The 20368-nt window shown below is 37.3% G+C and overlaps 1 protein-coding gene across 1 annotated transcript in view; it reads right to left on the bottom strand.

Annotated features, from left to right (window-relative positions):
- The window catches only part of KNTC1 (kinetochore associated 1), a gene marked incomplete at its 3' end in the record, with an annotated part of 69350 nt that overhangs the window by 29228 nt on the left and 19754 nt on the right, over positions 1 to 20368 (bottom strand). The window contains exons 17-36 of the mRNA XM_082667502.1: positions 18727 to 18852; positions 18547 to 18636; positions 18081 to 18134; positions 16387 to 16448; positions 14268 to 14379; positions 13045 to 13188; positions 12804 to 12860; positions 12609 to 12710; positions 10635 to 10751; positions 10399 to 10542; positions 9863 to 9961; positions 9139 to 9242; positions 8886 to 8985; positions 8303 to 8437; positions 7652 to 7771; positions 5727 to 5799; positions 5045 to 5112; positions 2174 to 2454; positions 793 to 965; positions 251 to 348 (exon numbers count right to left, since the gene is read on the bottom strand). Coding sequence (XP_082523628.1) covers positions 251 to 348; positions 793 to 965; positions 2174 to 2454; positions 5045 to 5112; positions 5727 to 5799; positions 7652 to 7771; positions 8303 to 8437; positions 8886 to 8985; positions 9139 to 9242; positions 9863 to 9961; positions 10399 to 10542; positions 10635 to 10751; positions 12609 to 12710; positions 12804 to 12860; positions 13045 to 13188; positions 14268 to 14379; positions 16387 to 16448; positions 18081 to 18134; positions 18547 to 18636; positions 18727 to 18852 — 2259 coding nt within the window. The remainder of the gene's footprint in view (positions 1 to 250; positions 349 to 792; positions 966 to 2173; positions 2455 to 5044; positions 5113 to 5726; positions 5800 to 7651; positions 7772 to 8302; positions 8438 to 8885; positions 8986 to 9138; positions 9243 to 9862; positions 9962 to 10398; positions 10543 to 10634; positions 10752 to 12608; positions 12711 to 12803; positions 12861 to 13044; positions 13189 to 14267; positions 14380 to 16386; positions 16449 to 18080; positions 18135 to 18546; positions 18637 to 18726; positions 18853 to 20368) is intronic.

Consider the following 20368-nt stretch of genomic DNA (forward strand, 5'->3'; position numbering starts at 1 on the left):
TTACTCTGGACAATGTCCAGAGATGCCTTGTTTGAGGCCCAATGTTTCAAAAGATAGTGCAAATAAAAGCCAATAAATATTACTAGAAAAGAGAAGTGGTCTCATGCCCTTAAGTAGTTCTCTGGTCTAGAGTAAGAAAATATGAGAGGTAGATTCAGTATTTTTATAAACTATGCAAGTGATTTAAAAGTGGTGTGTAATGGATTGGGTAGGGGTTTTGTTTAAGGAAAAGAAATTCAAAGCAATTTACTTTCATGAGAATTCCGCAGTCATCCATTTGGCACTGTCTGGAAAGCTCTACTGCCATTAAAGTATATTTACAGAGTTCTAAGGCATCTAGCAAAAAATCTGAAAGAAAATGGAGAAAAAAATCATTAAACTAGTATTTCATGTGTTTAGAACAACATAAACAATCTTTAAATAATTACCATTCAAAATTCTAAGGTAGGCCACAAAGCAGAGAGAAAGGTTTCCACATAGCTTTGACTACCCTAAATAATACAGGTCAACATTCTTTTTAAGCTTTACTGGAAAGTAAGATCAGATATGGGGAGGCAAGGAATTTCACAATCTTCTGAAAGCGAATATTGTCAATAGTCAGAAATGACATTGTTAATTTTGGAAATACTTTAAAATAGTAACCCCCATAGAGATTCAAATATAATGTCCCCTTTGTGAAAGAGGGATAATGATCGCTTCTCTACCTCAGTGTCCAACTGTAAGGAGACAGCATTGGACAAGTACGAAATGAAGCAGAGAATATAAAACCACGTAGATTATAAATCTTGTCACCTGGACTGCAGATGGTGGCAGCCTGGCATGCTAGATCATGTATCTCAGAAGGAAGATTTAGTCCCTCAGGGATTGCCATTGGAAAGCCATTAGCCAACATCTGACAAAGCTTCTGACACGTCAGGAACAGCAATTTTCCAGTGTTGGTGTTGCAGTGATACTTAAACAAGTCTCTTTGGAAGAAAGGAAGTGTCGGAAGTTAGAGCACTCATATGGAAAGCAGATGGATTTGCCTTTCTTGGATTAATATATAACCACTGGGGCTTCCCTGGTGGCGCAGTGGTTGAGAGCCCACCTGTCGATGGAGGGGACACGGGTTCGTGCCCCGGTCCAGGAAGATCTCACATGCCGCGGAGCGGCTGGGCCTGTGAGCCATGGCCGCTGAGCCTGCGTGTCTGGAGCCTGTGCTCCGCAACAGGAGAGGCCACAACAGTGAGAGGCCCGCGTACCGCAAAAAAAAAAAAAAAAAAAAAAAGTATATATATATAACCACTAACAACATTTACAATGCCTTTAAGTGTTTTCAGTGTGCTTCGTTTTTCAACTTGCTTGGGATACCACTAACTGTTGCACTGCAAGGTGATCGAAACTCAATGGTTTGGTTACCTAACTACACACAGTTAGTCACACCTCTTGTATGCCATCACTTTCTTTCTTTAAATAAATTTATTTATTTTATTTATTTATTTTTGGCTGTGTTGGGTCTTCGTTGCTGCGCGCAGGCTTTCTCTAGTTGCAGCGTGTGGGGGCTACTCTTTGTTGCGGTGCATGAGCTTCTCATCACGGTGGCTTCTCTTGTTGTCAAGCACGGGCTCTAGGTGCGCAGGCTTCAGTAGTTGTGGCACGTGGGCTCTAGAGCACAGGCTCAGTAGTCGTGGCGCACGGGCTTAGTCACTCCATGGCATGTGGGATCCTCCCGGACCAGGGCTTGAACCTGTGTCCCCTGCGTTGGCAGGCAGATTCTTAACCACAAGTCCCTACGCCACCACTTTCTGACCCAGGCATCCAAAACAGGCTCTCAGGGCAAGAAACCAAGAATCACGTCTGTGGAAGTGAAAGGGTCACCATCCCTATCCTTGTCACCGAAGAAGTAAATGAAGGGCTTCCCTGGTGGCACAGTGGTTGAGAGTCTGCCTGCCGATGCAGGGGACACGGGTTCGTGTCCCGGTCCGGGAAGATCCCACATGCCGCGGAGCAGCTGGGCCCGTGAGCCATGGCTGCTGAGCCTGCATGTCCGGAGCCTGTGCTCCGCAACGGGAGAGGCCACAACAGTGAGAGGCCCGCGTACAGCAAAAAAAAAAAAAAAAGAAAAAAAAAAAGAAGTAAATGAAACGAGGGTTCCTTTCTGATGAGCTGTGTGATTTGGGGACCCAGAACTCACCTGCATTTTCTCAGTGCCCCTTCCACGTTCCAGTCGTTCAAGGCCCTCAAAATCATCTTGGCCTCCAGCTCTTGCCGGGACACCTGCAGGGCCAGCACCTGTCGGTGCAGCTTGGACTCGGCGCTCAGCCTGTCCTCCTCGGCAGCCGCAGGGTCTGCTGGCCTCCAGGGTTTGTGTTTAGCCCGTGCGACTTGCTGAGCTTTAATGTGCTGTTCCCGGAGCTCTGCTACCAGGGAACTACTGCTGTAATCTTCAAATGAAAGAAAGACCTCGAAGTTCTCCTGTGGCAAGGCAAGCAAGACAAAGCTCCACGTCTGTCCAGGTCATCTGCGGCTGAAAACCACTGGAGTGTCTCGGAACTCTATTTTACCTCTCTCTCTCCCTTGTAAATCAAGAATTTAAGACTCTATGTTTCAAAAGTAACTTATTATATAAAGGTTGGAAAAGGGGAAAATATCACTTAACCCAGGGCTTTCTCAACTTTGGCACTGCTGACGTCTTTGGGTCTGGTAATTCTGTTGTGGTAATTCTGTCCTAATCCTAACCCTAACCCTAACCCTAACCCTGAACAGAAGGAGGGAGGGATTAAGTATTAGGTTTGTGCGATTCTACCCTGGTGGCTTGAAGAAGCTAGTTTTGCTCTTTTCTGTAATAACTTCTGGTTAGCTGCTAACACCAGACCTAGAATTAATTTTTCCAACCCAATAAAAGGATCCTGCTGAAGCCCAGGGAAGGACACCAAGAGGTAGTGGGAGTGAGTGAGACCTTCTTCTTTGACGCCACACTTCAGAACAGGGTTTCTCAATCTGCCAGATGATTCTGTGCCGCAGGGGCTGCCTTTGCACAGGAGGATGTTTAGCAGCATCCCTGGCCTCTCCCACTAGACCTGGCACAAGGATTGTTCCATAAATGGTAGCACCATAACTAAACATGACTTTGCTTAGATCTAAACCATTGCTTTAAAGTACCTGTAATTTTCAAATTTAAGAAGACCGCGGAGAAGTTAACTTATGCTGACTCCTGGGTGCTTCACACAAAGACATCTATTGTTTAACACAGAAGATCGCAAACTTTTGGGTTGTAGCACCTCTTTACACTCTTAAAAATTATAGAGGACACCAAAAAACTTTTAAAGGAGATATCTATCAATATTTACCATATCAGAAATTAAACAGAAAAGTTTAAAATACAAGAGCATATAAAAGTGCACATACCATCAGCCTTTAGAGCAATGATATTACCACATCATGAAGCCTCTGAAAACCCAGTATACGCTCATGCGAGAATATGGATGGAAAGAACAATTTCTTATTTTTGCTATAAATAGAGTTTTAATCTCATGGACTCCCTGAAAGGGTCTCAAGAGACCCTTGGGAGTCCATGGGCCATACTTTGAGAAACAGCAGTACAATAAACTGTGATAAATTATTTCTTCTTTACACACTTTGAGATAATACAGTTACGAGTTAAATCTGCCGGTGTGTTAATTTCAAGTTTTCACAAAGAGATCCTCACATCTACCCAATATCCTATTTGATGAAACTTATCAGTTAGCCCTTGACAGCCCTTCTATTTATAAAATCTTTTCACGTTAGGAAGGCCCTAGAGCCAAAATAAAATAATTAATTTCAAATTTCAAATCTGAAGACAATCAGTTCAAAGTTAACAGAAATTAATTTTCAAGAAAAAGTGAACTGCCTAGAATGAAACTATATAGAAAAAAAAATTAAGACATTATGAAGTAGACAGTAATCTTTTGGGCCAGTTTCTATAGACAATTTGCTGTCTTTTGCAATATTTTGAGACACTGTGGTGCCTCAGTTTCCTCATCTGTAAAGGAGAATTATAACAGTACCCTCCCTGGGGATCTACTGTGACAAATAACACATGCAAAGCCCCATGTCTAGTACATAGTAAGTACTGAGTAAATGACAGCTACTGTTAGCCATCATTCCGGGCCACCAGAGTTAAATAAATAATCTATAAAGATACCGTAAACCAAAATGGTTTTTTAAAAAGGCATAAACTAGAATACAATTAAAAAACAGAGAACAGTTCCTTAAAAAGTTAAACATAGAATTACCATATGACTCAGCAATTCCTCTCCTGGGTATATACCCAAAGGAATTGAAAGCAGGAAGTTAACGGATATTTGTACATCCATGTTCAATGCAGCATTATTCACAGTAGCCCCAAAGTGGAAACAACCCAAGTGTCCATCAAGAGATAAATAAACAAAAATGTGGTAGAGCCATACAGTGGAATATTATTCAGCCAGAGACAGGAAGGAAGTTCTATACATCCTACAACATGGATGAACATTATACTAAGTAAAAAAAGCTAGACACAAAAGGACAAATGTTTTTATGATTCCACTTTATATGAAATTTATGAAATAGGAAAATTCAGAGATAAAAAGTAGATTAGAGGTTACGAGTGGCTGCGGGGAGAGAGGAATGGGGAGTTATTGCTTAACAGGTGCAAAGTTTCTGCCTGAAGGAATGAAAAGTAGATACTGGTGATGGTGATGGTTGTACTGCACTGTGAATGGAGTCAATACCACTGAATTGTAAATAGAAAAATGGTTAAAATGGCAAATTTTACAATGTATGTACTTTACCACGATTTAAACAATCAATAATGTAATACACCCAAAACCATTGAATTATACACTTCAAATAGATTAAATGTATGGTATGTGAATTATATTACATTAAAGCTGCTTTAAAAAAGAGAGACAGAAAGAGGAAAAATCAGTATATCTGAAGTCTCTGAAGGCTAGTACAGAAGGTTTTAAGAAGGAGGAACTGATCTATGTCAAATGCACTGATGAGTCAAGTAATAATGTTCAACATGGCTTAACATCTTTACCTGTAAGCTAGCAACAGTTTTAAATTGTTTCAAGGTTTCTTCCCATTCATCCTTCTTCTGCAGATTGTCTGTAATTAAATTTTTAAAAGTTATAGCATACATCCAAATTCTGATATTATCAGAATTTTTAAAAGCTAAAATTTTAATTCGCTTTGTTTTTCCCAAGTCTTCAGTAGTTCTTTTCAGATTCTGATAGAAGACAATTTAAGTACAAAAGGAAATCTAATTATTCTTTCTGAAGGTAGAAAAGAGAAGTTTGTTGATTACAAAACAAATGGCAATTTTTTTGAAATAAATTCCAGATTTTTTTTTCCCCAAGAGAATTACTTTGTTAATTGTTTTAAATTCAAGGTTAAATGGGTTTTTTCCCAATCATAACCAAGTGGTAAGTGAGCAATGTGAGTAAAAAGTGCAAGGCACCAAAGAAATCTAGTCCAGCATTAAACAGTCACTGAAGCATATGCACAAATGATGAGTTGATCTTACATGCTTCTGCTCTTACACTACTAATCAAAAGAATAAGGCAAGAAAGCCTTTTCATGAAGTAAAGTGTGTGAGATCAAAAAAGACAATCAGAGGCAGGAAAACTGTGGGTCAGGATGGGAGATGTCACTGATGCCCTCTTTTGAAAAGGATCAGCTTTAGAACTAAACCAAGAGGAGCGAACAGAGATGGAAACTACCTTTCTGAATGTCACACAGTAATTTAAGAATGTCTACTGATGTCTTCGCTACAGACAGTCTCCAGGCCTTGTCCTAAAAAGAAAAATGCAAAATGAAGTCCCTTTCTTGTATTTGCCATTGTATATGTAGTGCATATATAGACAAATAAATAAAAAGCACAGAATCAGAATAAACAATAGATATGACTTAAGAGTTGAGAGGTCTGTGTTACAGGGAGTTGGGCAGCCAAAGAATGGATCATAATTGAATAATATATAAGCTAAACATGAAAAATACCCATATGGACTCTTGGATATATGATTTAGAAATACTATAGAATATGCAAATCTCCCAAATCACCTTTCAGATACACTATAATTATCTTTTTTTTTTTTTTTTTTTGTGGTACGCGGGCCTCTCACTGTTGTGGCCTCTCCCGTTGCGGAGCACAGGCTCCGGACGCGCAGGCTCAGCGGCCATGGCTCACGGACCCAGCCGCTCCGCAGCATGTGGGATCTTCCCGGACCGGGGCACGAACCCGTGTCCCCTGCATCGGCAGGCGAACTCCCAACCACTGCGCCACCAGGGAAGCCCCAGATACACTATAATTAACAGGCATTTGGGTTTTTTTTTTTTTTTTTAACAGCTTTTACTTATTATTTGAGAAAAAATCTGGAAAGGATCTCTGGAAAAGTTAAAGAGAACTGAACTTGTTTAGTATAGAAATCAGAAGTCTAAGAAAGAATCATCCTTAAGACTAAAAAAAAAAAAAAAAAAAAAACTTTTTTGTTTTTTTAAAGATAAGAAAAACCAAAGAGGGAAAAGTTTTAATTGAAAGACATGGTATGTGTAAAATGCTTAGCAAGGGCCGGGTCCGTACAAAGTACTCAAACATTTTGACTACGGGCTGCAGTTGAAGCTGGTGGTTGAGAACACAGACAGTTCGAAATGAGACTCTGCCACTTTCCAAATACCCTTGGGAAAGCCACTAATTTTAAAATTTTAGTTTCTAAACTCAATCAAAAGGAGCTAACAATAGGGTCTCCTTCACAATTTTGTTCACAGTTTTATTGTGAGGAAGCAATGGACAATCTATGTGAAGTATTTAACCTAATGCCTAGTGGACAATAAGAGGATAATAAATTTTAGGTGTTAAAAAAAAAATGATTTCCCTAAAGGTAAAAAATGATTGAAGTGCACCACTGAGAGAGGCTGGGAGGTAAGTATCTTCAAAGGTTTAAAAAACTCAACTACCCTGGATAGACTAGGTTTTCGGTCCCTTATCTCTCTACCGTGAATTGGCTCTCTGGAAACCGTTTCTAAGTTTCAACGTTCTGTTCTCAGATTAGATTTACTTTGGTTCTGTGGCTGACATTACTCGAGAGTAATGACTATGTCCCATACAATGCAAAACACTGTTTATACTTCAAGGCATTACAGAAAATTCTTTATGTATAACAGATACTTCAGTTAATCCTTTTGATCTGCAGATCCTAGATTATTCAGTGTGGGCTCAAAGCCACTGCTCCAAAGCAGCTGTATTTGTTTGTTTTTCTATATGGTAAATTTTCTATATAGTAAATGGGAATTTTAATATTAGGCCATTCTATGGGCTTCCCTGGTGGCGCAGTGGTTGAGAGTCCGCCTGCAGATGCAGGGGACACGGGTTCGTGCGCGGTTTGGGAAGATCCCACATGCCGTGGAGCGGCTGGGCCCGTGAGCCATGGCCGCTGCGCCTGCGCGTCCGGAGCCTGTGCTCCGCAACGGGAGAGGCCACAACAGTGAGAGGCCCATGTACCGAAAAATAAAAAAAATAAAAAAAAATTAGGCCATTCTAGCAGTGAGAAGAGCAAATACTCATATTTGTAAGTCTGTCTTTTCTATCCTGTTGATAAATATCCATAAAAATTGGATTTATCTGCATTTTATTTAGTGAAAATCTCACCTCATTAGAATTATCTGGTTCTTCCTGTAATGCCAGCCGTGCCCATATGATTACTCTTCCTGCAGTTTTCTGAGCTTCAGCAGGAGGCAAAGACCTCAACAGAAGGATACAGTCTTCACCCTGTAAACAGAGTTTGAAAGGAAGAAAAAACAGCTGCTACCTGCAAAAGATGATTTGGCTTTACCTCTTACTTTTCTATTTAAAGATGAAAAGACATCATTTTGAAAAAGACATTATGGTTCCATGGTTTAAAAATCTGAAAATTCTGTTTTGGATGACAGCAAACAGAAAAAGTAAATTAAAACACTCCCCTTTGTATTTTGTAATTCTTAGGTACGCCTATAGTTTTAGAATTATATAAAAATAAAGACACTTAAAAACACAAAAATAAAACCCACCTCCTATTCTGGAAACAAAGGGTCCTACACATATGTAAAACATGAGTCTGAGTTTTGTTAACTACCAAAGACTAAGAAAGCTCATTAGGTATTCACAAAATACTTAAAACAAAACTATACATATAGGCCAATCTAACGTCTAATGTTGGTATAACTTTATTTTGTGCTTGTCTGTTTGGATAATTTGATAGTTAAATCTTTAAAAACTCAAAGCAAACCAACCATATAAAAGTACGATATAAAACTTCCACACCTTTTCTCTATCAATCAGGTCAATAATCCTTAGACTGTAGATTTCGTCTTTAGGCAACATATATGCTTCGGCCACCGTTAAAGCATCTTCTAAAGAAGATGGGACATCTTGTTTGAGAATGTATCTTACCACCCTCTGAAATAAGAGACAATACACATTTCTTTGTTATGAAATCTCACAGAGAGCCCAGAAATCATTTGTTCATATAATTAAAACAATGCAGCAAACTCTAAACTGTATGAAAAATTAAAACATGATTTGCATTCTGAATTTAATGACAGTCCTTTCACCCTTCTTTTTTTCCCCTTAGCTTTACTGAGGTTTAATTGACAAATAAAAATTACATATATTTAAGGCGTGTAACATGATGGTATAATATATTCCTTCAGCTTCTTAATTTACTGTCTGTTGTCTTTACTACTCTAACAACCAATCAAACACTCTCTTAACATTCTATCTAACAAAAGGGAAGCGGTGAAGAACCTAGCTCTATTAATCTTAAAGAATATAAAATCTGGTTAAATTTCCCATGTTGCTCTGGAAGTGGAGCAAAGGCGTTAAAAGATTCAATTATTGTACTTACCATTATTTCCTTGCTTAAGAGATTCACCTCCCTTATTCCATAGCCTCGTAAAAGTTTCTTCATCTCCATTAGTTTGTAACTTTCCTGTAATAACTTGACTCTAAAAGTAAATTTATTGATATTAACATAGACTGTCTTTTTTTATGAAATACTAAGGGACACAGTAAAGGATAGAAAAACATATATGAATTTCAACTCAAAACATGAAGTCTATCTAACACCAAAAAAGCTGTTCGGTACACTGTAATCTTACTTGGGATGGTCCATCTCCAAGTGCTGTTTCACCAGCTGCTCCACAGCTGCACTCCAGGGCACCACTGCTGCATACATTATCTTGAGCACAGCATCAAATATGAGCTATAAAGACACACACACTGACAGTGAAGAGCCCTCGGATTTACTTTTCATGCAAATTAATGACACAGCCTGATCTACAGCAGGGATCTTGCATCTATTGGATAGAAGCTTGAGAACATTTCATCTTCTGACTGCAAAAGCATATGTCTTCCAATATTCACACATAAAGGGCAATTTTATTATTTAGAAAAATTCAGAAGAGTATTTTCTCTGCTGAAAGTTAAATCATATAGCTCTATTAACTTTCTATAGACTCTGTGTTTAAAAATATTCTCCATGGTTTTACTCACATTTTATAATGGTGACTAATAACAGTGTGAAGTCAAAATAAAGGCATATGATAAACATATTTTAAAATGTCTCTATGTTTGTAAGACCATAGAAATGCCTGAAAATATATGCATCCAACTGTCCATGTGGGTTTTTCTGGGGGTGGGAATGAGAAGACTTTTTATTTTCATAAGAAAAAAGGATTGAGTGGTTTTTATTTCCTTTTTATTCTTTTTCCTATTACACAAATTCTCCCTAACAAATATATATTGCTTTTGTGACCAGAAGAAAAGTTTCAAGAAAGGATGCAATGCTCAAAAGGAAAATCTATATGATCACTATTTACTTACATCTGTGTCAGATAAACATCCTATTACTGCTATAGCTTTTGCTTCCCATGCTGTATCGAAGAGTGAGGTGAACTTTGAGCTACATCTCTTCAATAAATCCTAAAATGGGATAAATATTTTTTTAAATTTAAGACTCTCACTAAAACATCCCCACACACATATATAAACAAAGATAAATAGCTTTTATGGATGCGTAAAAAACCAAAAACTTCTACTTAGCCATGAATGCTGAACAATGGTCAACAAGTGCAAAATTACCAAAACCTTGGCCTTCAGTTTTATTTACATGGTACAGAAAACTTTGTTCACGCTCCTATTATTTCACAACAACCATTTGGAGAAAGTCCTAACATTATCTCACTGTGCTCAAGGCGACCAGTCAGTTAGTAGCAGAGTTAACCCACATTCTTAACCAATACAATATGCTGCGTCAATCCTGATGGTAAAGCATGACATTCCGTAAAGAGTTAAACATTTAATACAATGATGCACTGCACAGATCCAGAAAAAAAGATTAGAGCTAAAGAAGAAGTTACCTCTATGTACAGAAGGAGAAGTTCCTCCTCCTGTAAGTCATGTTCCCTCACGTAAACTCTTATAAACTTCTCGAAGACGGAAGGGATAAGCTCGGGGGCCAGTACTTTATCAAACATTCGGAATACAATGGTGGTTGTATCCTCCTGGATGTTGAAATAAAGACGGCATAAATGCAAACTCTAGCTGTGCTGGCTATGATAAAATAGTAATAATTCTGATAAATCTAGACGTCTACCTTCTCAAAATCAGAGAGGGCCAATTTGCAGTTGTATTTCCTATGCAGTGTGATTAACTCTCGTAGGTTATTTACCAAAGTCCTTAACTGACAAACTTCCTCCGTGTTTTGATGATCCTTATAAAACAAAAGTGTTGAAGTTGTTAAGGATATGAAATAAAAGTGTGAGAGGGAAATACAAATAAGAGGAAACTGCAACTTATGCCTTTAAGTTTTGTAGACGTTTAAGCAAAATTAACTAGTACAAATTAATATTAGTGTAATATTTTTTCAGAACCCCAATATACTTAGGTACACAAACATCATTTAGATAATCCTCAGTGTTCCATCCATATAGATCATGACCAGATACAAAGTGATGACATTTCCTAAAGTTATACAAGGAACAGAATTTTCAATTGATAAAAGGCAATTAGGGAAAAGACAAAGTAGTGTTTTATAGCAAGAGGAAAAGCTCTTCTGTGGAAAAACATATAAAATGATCAATATACATTGTACATTATAACATGTATTGATTATATAACATCAATATACTGCTTGAAACTTACAGAAAAAATTCCCATCTTATTCTTTTTTTTTTTTTTTTTTTTTTTTTGCGGTACGCGGGCCTCTCACTGTTGTGGCCTCTCCCGTTGCGGAGCACAGGCTCCGGACGCGCAGGCTCAGCGGCCATGGCGCACGGGCCCAGCCGCTCCGCGGCATGTGGGATCTTCCCAGACCGGGGCATGAACCCGTGTCCCCTGCATCGGCAGGCAGACTCTCAACCACTGCGCCACCAGGGAAGCCCCCCATCTTATTCTTTTTTTTTTTTTTTTTTTTGCGGTATGTGGGCCTCTCACTGTTGTGGCCTCTCCCGTTGCGGAGCACAGGCTCCGGACGCGCAGGCTCAGCGGCCATGGCTCACGGGCCCAGCCGCTCCGCGGCATGTGGGATCTTCCCGGATCGGGGCACGAACCCGTGTCCCCTGCATCGGCAGGCGGACGCTCAACCACTGCGCCACCAGGGAAGCCCTCCCCCATCTTATTCTTAACAGCACATAATCAGTAAGTATAATTAATAACAAGAATCTGCTATATCAGAAAGTAGGAGGAAATTTATTATTTATTTTTTGGCTCCAGAAACTTAAGGAATAAATGTAATTTCATAATGTATGTATGATGTTACAAAAGGTCATACCTTCCAGTCCTTAAGTACTTTAAACTTCAGAGTTGAGGTTATACTGAGATGTCTCAATATGTTAGTTTATAAACTAAATTATGGTACCCCAACAAACTTTTTCAAAATATAAGAATGCATTTTTTTCAATATAATGAATGCTTTCTGTTTTTAGAAATATGAAGGGAAAAATAAATGAACTTAAGAAATTTAGAAGCCAAATAATAAATTCAGTTCATTAACCTCAAATTAACATCATATGTAACATCAATATTCCTGATCTCAGTTCTCTTTCTAGCATTGCTATTTTATTCAGTCAGTCAGAAAGTCCCAGATTTTTTTCAATTTGATCTTTTAAAAAATTCTTTGGTACTTAAGCCATTATGACTATTGGAATGCCAAAGAAATGCAATCAAAACTAGAAGTAGTTTACTACTTTAAATAAAAGAAGTAAACCTGATTGATACAGCCTTTGAAAACTAATCTTAATATGTTATTAAGTTTTGCCCTTTTAAAGGACTGTGAAATGTTACTAATGCATAAAATCCCAATTAGACTACTTAGGAGTATGTTTATATATTGTTTCCCTTTTGGTTGGCTCAATAGAGAAAAACAGTGCATTAAGACAGGTTCAAGTTGTAACAGAAACGTAAGGAAGAAAAAAACCTAATTTTCCTTTTTGTGGATTTTAAAAGTACACAACAGAAGAACATACAGAAAGAATATTTAAGAAGTGAATATGTGTCTAAATACACATAGACAAACCCTTCAATATAAATTAAATGTTTTATTACTAAAAATTTGTTTTTCATATCATACCAAGGAACTCCAATGCCAAGAGGACGCCAATCCTAACTCATCTGGTTTTTCTGCTGTAAAAAATACCTCTGCCAGTTGAAGCCCATTTTCTGGCCAGTTTGCCTTTAAAAAAATATTAGAGACCATTAAAAATAATGTTTTATGCCATGGGGAGTACTGGAAATGCCTTTTCAGTGCTAATTATACTGGTATTACCTTATCAGTTAGTTCAAGGTTCCTGGCTGCTTGTTCCAACCATTTTGCAAGAACTTTCTGAAATAGATATATCATAAAAAGTATTGATATGAATAAATAATCACTGAAATTATTTAAAACCTCCATCGTAGTCTTTCAAGAGACACTAAAATGAACTAACTGGTGTTAGCACGACTTAATCTTCAACAATATAATGTAAAAAATAGAATCATCAAGAGTGAAAACACTGAAGGCAACTTACCTGTCCTTCAGGTACAGTCCTTCTCACAAATGGGATCACATCATTTTTAAGCCATGGACAAAGCTTTTGCAAAGAGACTGGTGTAGAAACTGAGTTGAGCAAGTTCTCAAGCATTTTCACATCAAATCTGCTTTCAAAGTTTGCCTAAATCGTACAGAGTGAGAAACTAAGATTTATCCAACAAATTTAAACCGATAGCCTCCCAAGAGGTAAAGACCTATTAGAAAGTCATTTCAAGAAATATTTTACTGTGTTTCCCTGGTGGTGCAGTGGTTAAGAATCCGCCTGCCAATGCAGGAGACAGGGGTTCGAGCCCTGGTCCGGGAAGATCCCACGTGCCTTGGAGCAACTAAGCCCGTGTGCCACAACTACTGAGCCTGCACTCTAGAGCCCACGAACCACTGAGCCTACGCACCACATCTACTGAAGCCCGTGCGCTCCAGAGCCCGTGCTCTGCAACAAGAGAAGCCCGTGCACCGCGACGAAGAGTAGCCCCGGCTCGCCGCAACTAGAGAAAGCCTGTGTGCAGTGACGAAGACCCAACATAGCCAAAAATAATAAATAAATAAAAATAAAATAAATTTATTAAAAAAAATTTTTACTGATGTAACGACCCTTAAAGGTGATTTACTCTGTGCAAATGATTCAAGTTGGTAGCCACAAATTCCATGAAACCTCATGGCAGTGAGTACTAGCTAATAAATTAGAGGCAGAGGAACAGGCAGAGATGGCATTCTAAGGAAAACTTAACTGGAGGTGACAGTACAAACCCTAACAAGCATGTGTCTTTAATAGCATCACACCCAGATACTGAGCTTTGGACCTAACATTCTATATCAACATTAAGGAGATCCGGAGCAGCAATTATAATGGCAATCCTTTTCCACAATCTGAGCTGCAACAGGACCACCCTCTCCACCATTCCTACCTAAGAAAGCCCATCAATAAACCACTTAATAAAATGTTACCTCTTGACCTAAGTTTAGGAGCTAACTAGACTCTGAATGATGAGATAACATAAGTTTGTATTTTATGTATAATATTTCCTCTAAGTTAATATCATCAGAGGATAGTTTTCTCTGGGACAGGTCATATTTTATCAAACCGTCTGAAAACACACCATTGCCCAGTCACTCCTGCCACCCTATTAGTTTCCAACACTGATTCAATCACCTCTCACAGGAGCTATAAAGCCATTAAGAAAAAAATGCAAAACAAATTACCCGATGTCTCAGCCAAAGGTACTGTGCACAAACAAGGTTTCCTTCTCTTAGCTGTAAAAAAATATCCTTAAGGTCATCTTCATTATTCAGAAATTCAATCCAAGAACTACCCCTGCAAAGGCAAAGAGAGGAAAGAAGTTAGTACTCAAAAAATATATATTAAGGTTATATGTTACAAGTAGATATCATTATGCATTTTAATTAGGTTTTTTTTCCTCAGAGTTAAAAAAAGAATCAAAAGATTATACAGTGAAAAGTAAGTTTCCTTCTTATTCCAGACCTATAGAACTCCTGTATCTTCCCCAGAAGTTACAGCTCTCCTTGTAGGTCCTTCCTGAGATAATCATTACATATACAAGCAACCATTTTTAACTTTAAAATGAATGAGAATTTTTTATGTATACTATTTGTACTTAAAAAAATTCATTTTATATTATCTTGGCAGCTTGTACCAATGAGCACATATAGATATTATTCTTTTTAAGGACTACATATTATTCCATGGCATGGATTTACTATAATTTAACTAGACACCCACAGTTGAACATTAGGGTTACTTCCAGTCTTTTGCTATAACCAACAAAGCTATAGTGACTACCCAGTCCTAGTTAAAGCTCAGAAATAGATGATGAATACTTCCTTAAAATGATAAAAAGACAAAACCCTATAAGCCTGTATCATGCTTAAATGATAAAATAAGCATTTTCACTAATATCAGGAACAAGAGAAAGATGTCTATTTACCACCATTATTTAATAATGTTCTACATGGGACTTCCCTGGCGGTCCAGTGGTTAAGACTTCACCTTCCAATGCATGGGGTGTGGGTTCGATCCCTGGTCTGGGAGCTAAGATCCCACATGCCTCATGGGCAAAAAACCAAAACATAAAACAGAAGCAATATTGTAACAAATTCAATAAAGACTTAAAAAAAAAAGGTCTACATCAAAAAAAACCAAAACAAAAACGTTCTACAAGTACCAGTCAATGAAATTAGGCAAGGAAAAAAAAATGAGGAAAAAAATGAAGCAAAATTATAATTATTTGCATATATAATTATATACTTGGAAAAAACAAGACCAATTGAAATATTACTACAAGTGAAAAAGGAATTCAATAAGGTAGCTGGTTTAAAAGTAATTTTAAAAAATCAATAGCTTCTATATCCTTTTGAAAATACAATGGAGAAAAGTCCCATTTATAAAAGTAGCAAGAAAGACAAAATTAACAAAAAAATGTAAAAAATCTATATGAAGACAACTGAGTAGATACCACTCAGGAATATAAAAAAAAGGATAGAATGAGTAGGAAGACACATACTGCCCTTAAATAGTGATATGAAGACTTGATATTGTAAAGAGACTGATTCTCCCCAAACTGATTTTAGGTTCAGCACATTCCCAATAAAAATAAATAATAAAAAATCCAATATAAATAAGATTTTTTAAAAACTGGATAAGCTGATTCTGACTCCAAGTGTCATACAGAAAAGAGTAGCTGCCCAAATTCTGAAAAATAAGAAAAGTATAGTAGAACTAGTCTACCAGTTAATAGGACACTTTAAAGCTACATTAATTAAAACTATTTGATACTGGTGAATGAATAGAGAGATGAGATCAAGCGAATACAATTATATTGCAGAAACTTAAATACACGTGAGAATTTTAACATGTGATTAAGGTAACATTTCAATGAGCAGTGAAAAGATAGAATGTTTAATGATAGTATCAGGATAACTGAATAGCTATAAGGAGAAAAAATAAAGCTTCCTTCATTGTTAGTTTATCATGATAAATAAATTTGTCTTAGCTTTAAGGTAACTAGATTTCATATTTGTCAATAACAATATTCTTGGTGCACATGTTAGTATATCTAATAGGATTAATTTCCAGAAGTGGATTGTTAGGGCAAAACGTATGTTTATTTAAATCTGCCTTCCAAATGTATCAGTTCCAATGGATGATGTAGGAAGTGCCTAAAGCTTAGCAGGAAAGATAACATTGTCCATCACTGAACCCCCCAGAAACATAAATTCACTCAAAGCAATGCTATATCTTTTATAACATTCCAAACTTAAATCTAATTCATAATCCAGAATTCAAAATGGGGAATGCACATACCTGAATTTTTCTGGTCCAAATGCTCCATAAAAAGTAGTCAACTTTGCATGAGCCCTTAGTACCTAAAAAGAAATAACTTGACAGTCTGAATGTTGTGTGCAATAACATTAAAATAAAAAACACCAAAAATTAGGCTTTCTGTTTCAGAAGTCTTGTACATATTCTCATTTTATCCCATATGACAAGTCAATTCCCATAAATATGACTGCCTTTACTTAGCACAAAACAAAAAAACTTGAAATAACGGAAATATTTCCAATCACACTCAATGCAATAAACCTGCAAAGAAGAGGAAGGTATTTGTACATTAATTGTAGGTGCCTTTCGAAATCAATTAGTTTTCCCACTAATTTATAAATATGTCCTTATGGTAAAACCTAGCTGGATTATACTAAACATTTACTTTGAGATAAGAGTTAAAAAACATATAGATGGTCCCTGACATGCAACGGTTCAACTTAAGATTTTTCGACTTTATGATGGTGGAAAGGCAAAACACATTCAGTAGAAACCATACTTAGAATTTTGATCTTTTCCTGGGTTAGCAATAATATATAGGATGATTCTCCCTTGTGATGCTGGCGGCAGCAAGGAGCCGCAGCTCCCAGTCAGCTACATAATCACAAACAACCGATATACTTACAACCATTTTGTTTTTTCACTTTCAGTACAGTATTCAATACATTACATGAGCTATTTGACAGTTTATTATAAAACAGGCTTTGAGTCAGATGACTTTGCCCAACTCTAGGCTAATATAAGTGCTCTGAGCACATTTAAAGTAGGTGAGGCCAAGCTATCATGTTCAGTAGGTTAGGTGTATTAAGTGCATTTTTCTTTTTAAAACATTTTTTATTGATGTATAGTTGATGTACAATATAGTGATTCAGCAATTTTTAGAGGTTATACTCCAATTATGGCTATATAAGATATTGGCTATATTCCCTGTGTTGTACAATATATCCTTGTAGCTTATTTTTTTTATTTTATTTTTTAAATTTATTTTTTATACAGCAGGTTCTTATTAGTTATCTAGTTTATACATATTAGTGTATACATGTCAATCCCAGTCTCCCAATTCATCCCACCACCACCACCCCACCTTGAGTGAATTTTTTTTTTTTTTTTTTTTTTTTTTTGCGGTACGCAGGCCTCTCACTGCTGTGGCCTCTCCCGTTGCGGAGCACAGGCTCCGGACGCGCAGGCTCAGTGGCCATGGCTCACGGGCCCAGCCGCTCCGCGGCATGTGGGATCTTCCCGGACTGGGGCACGAACCCGTGTCCCCTGCATCGGCAGGCGGACTCTCAACCACTGCGCCACCAGGGAAGCCCTTGAGTGAATTTTTGACTTGCGGTATTTTCAACTTAACAATGGGTTGGTCAGGATGTAAGCCCATCATAAGCTGAGGAAGATCTGTATGTACATGTGCACACACATATATTTTTGGCACCATCATAGCTATCATCAGTTTACAATTATTTGAAATAGCAGGCACTACGCAAAATGATTTATAGGAAATATTTCATTTGACCTCAAAATAACCCATAAGTCCTACTATTATTCCCATTTTGCAATAAGGAAAAAATGTATTAAAATAACTTGCTCTTGAAAAAATACAGACCTATCTTGAATTCAAAAGTATATTGTAACAGTATATTCACTCCCAAATTGACCTATAAATCCAATGTAATTACCTCTTTTAAGCCATCAGAATAGATAGGAACAGCTTTATCTTCTTTCTTCAAAAGCTAAGATGAATAAGAAACACGGTTAGAATATCAGCTATACTAGGTTTTTCATGAAAGAAGATGGATTTCCTGTGAATTAAAGGAAAAAATCATCTTTAAAAATTAAATTGCACTCAACTCTGAGATGAACAATGAACAATAAAGAAGTTACATATCTTAAAAATAATGCATTTTATGAAAACAGCTCACATTTTGCCCATCTGTTACACCTTGATTTTAAGGAATATAACTAGCAATGGTATTCATTTACAGGTGAGTGAGGGGAACAACCTATAGCAAAAATGGCATCATTTGGAAGAGCAAAAAAAAAAAGCACTTTAAAAAAGGCCTATGGGAAAAATCATTCAGTTTTTTGCAAAATACTTCTTTTGCATAAGACAAACTAACATGCACAAAGGTCAGAAAGACTTACCCTGGTTTTGGCATAATTTAGCATTTCCTGGGTTGTTTCATAGGTTATCCATTGAGCCTCCAAGCAGTAATTCACCACAAATCCATCGTCCTGTTTCATAAATGCCAGACATGGTAAGGCAACGTAATACTGATCAATCCATCGATCTGGATATTCTAGTATACAATAGGGAAAACATACCTGGATTTTATGCAGATTTTCCTTAGCTTCATCTACAAGTTTTTGCCATTCAGTCTGCTCACTGGTGTTCAGAGAACTCAAAGCTAGTTTCTCCAATATATCATTTGATTTTACTTTGTAAACAAGCTGTAATATAAACATGCAACATCAAGAAACTTGAAGCAAAATAATGCCTGTGGATGAAATCTTACACTGTATGCTAAATAAAAAATGTGAATATTCATGTGGTTCAAGAATAAGCATTAAAGAAGGTAACACTTAGGTAACAGAAAGGTAACCCAGATTACAAAGTGTTATGGAAACCATTTCTACTGAGTCCTCACTAAATGTGACCAGTAGCGTACTAAGAGCTTTATGTGAATTATCTGTTAACTCTCATAAAAACCTAAGTAAGCATTTGCACCTCCTCAAAACCCTATGGGGTAAATACTAAGATGCCTATTTTACAATCAAGAAAACTGAAGCTCAAGAGAGGGTAAGTAATGTGTCTGAAATTTTGCTGTTCAGAAGTGAATGGAGGGCTTCCCTGGTGGCGCAGTGGTTAAGAATCCGCTTGCCAATGCAGGGGACATGGATTTGATCCCTGGCCGGGGAAGATCCCACATGCCGCAGAGCAACGAAGTCCATGCGCCACAACTACTGAGCCTGCGCTCTACAGCCCATGAGCCACAACTACTGAGCCCACGTGCCACAACTACTGAAGCCCGTGCGCCTAGAGCCCGTGCTCCGCAACAAGAGAAGCCACCGCAATGAGAAGCCCACGCACCGCATCAAAGAGTAGCCCCCGCTCACCGCAACTAGAGAAAGCCCGTGAGCAGCAACGAAGACCCAATGCAGCCAAAAATAAAAATAAATAAATAATTTTTTTAAAAAAAACAGGAAATTAATACTGATATATTAAAAAAAGTGAATGGAGCTGGTTTTTAGAATACCACACAATTATGTTTCACGTCTACTTTTCTAAGTTTATCAAAGGTTCTTTTTTCTAAATTTTATTTAATTAATTAATTTATTCAAGGTTCTCACTACTTCTTTGCTAAGCGATTTGCTAAATTGATATAGTTTAACTCAGGTTAGTGAGGCATACCATTTTATTTTATTTTTATTTATTTATTTTTTAAACATCTTTATTGGAGTATAATTGCTCCACGATGGTGTGTTAGTTTCTGCTTTATAACAAAGTGAATCAGCCATACATATACATATATCCCCATATCCCCTCCCTCTTGCATCTCCCTCCCACCCTCCCTTATCCCACCCCTCCAAGTGGTCACAAAGCACCGAGCTGATCTCCCTGAGGCACACAGATTCTTAACCACTGTGCCACCAGGGAATTCCCAGTCTATCAAAGGTTCTTTAGCAGCTGGAAACAGCTTGAGTTAGACAAAGTCAAAATTTCAGGTTCCTTTTTTATAAACAAAATACCAACTTTAACATGGGCTCTCTGGCTCCGAAAGCTAAAAGTGATACGAAAGAGCAGTTTCTCTAGTTCTGTGTCTCCACTCCCTGAAAACATCTTTCACTGGTTTTGATTTTATTGCTTCATTTGCTCTTTTTAAAAATTATTATGAAACTTTCAGATATTCAAAAAGGTAATAATATAACAAATACTCATGTACTTATCACCTAAATTTTAAACAAT

Source organism: Grampus griseus (genome assembly GCF_964374135.1).
Source record: "Grampus griseus genome assembly, chromosome: 12".
Taxonomy (NCBI): Eukaryota; Metazoa; Chordata; class Mammalia; order Artiodactyla; family Delphinidae; genus Grampus; species Grampus griseus.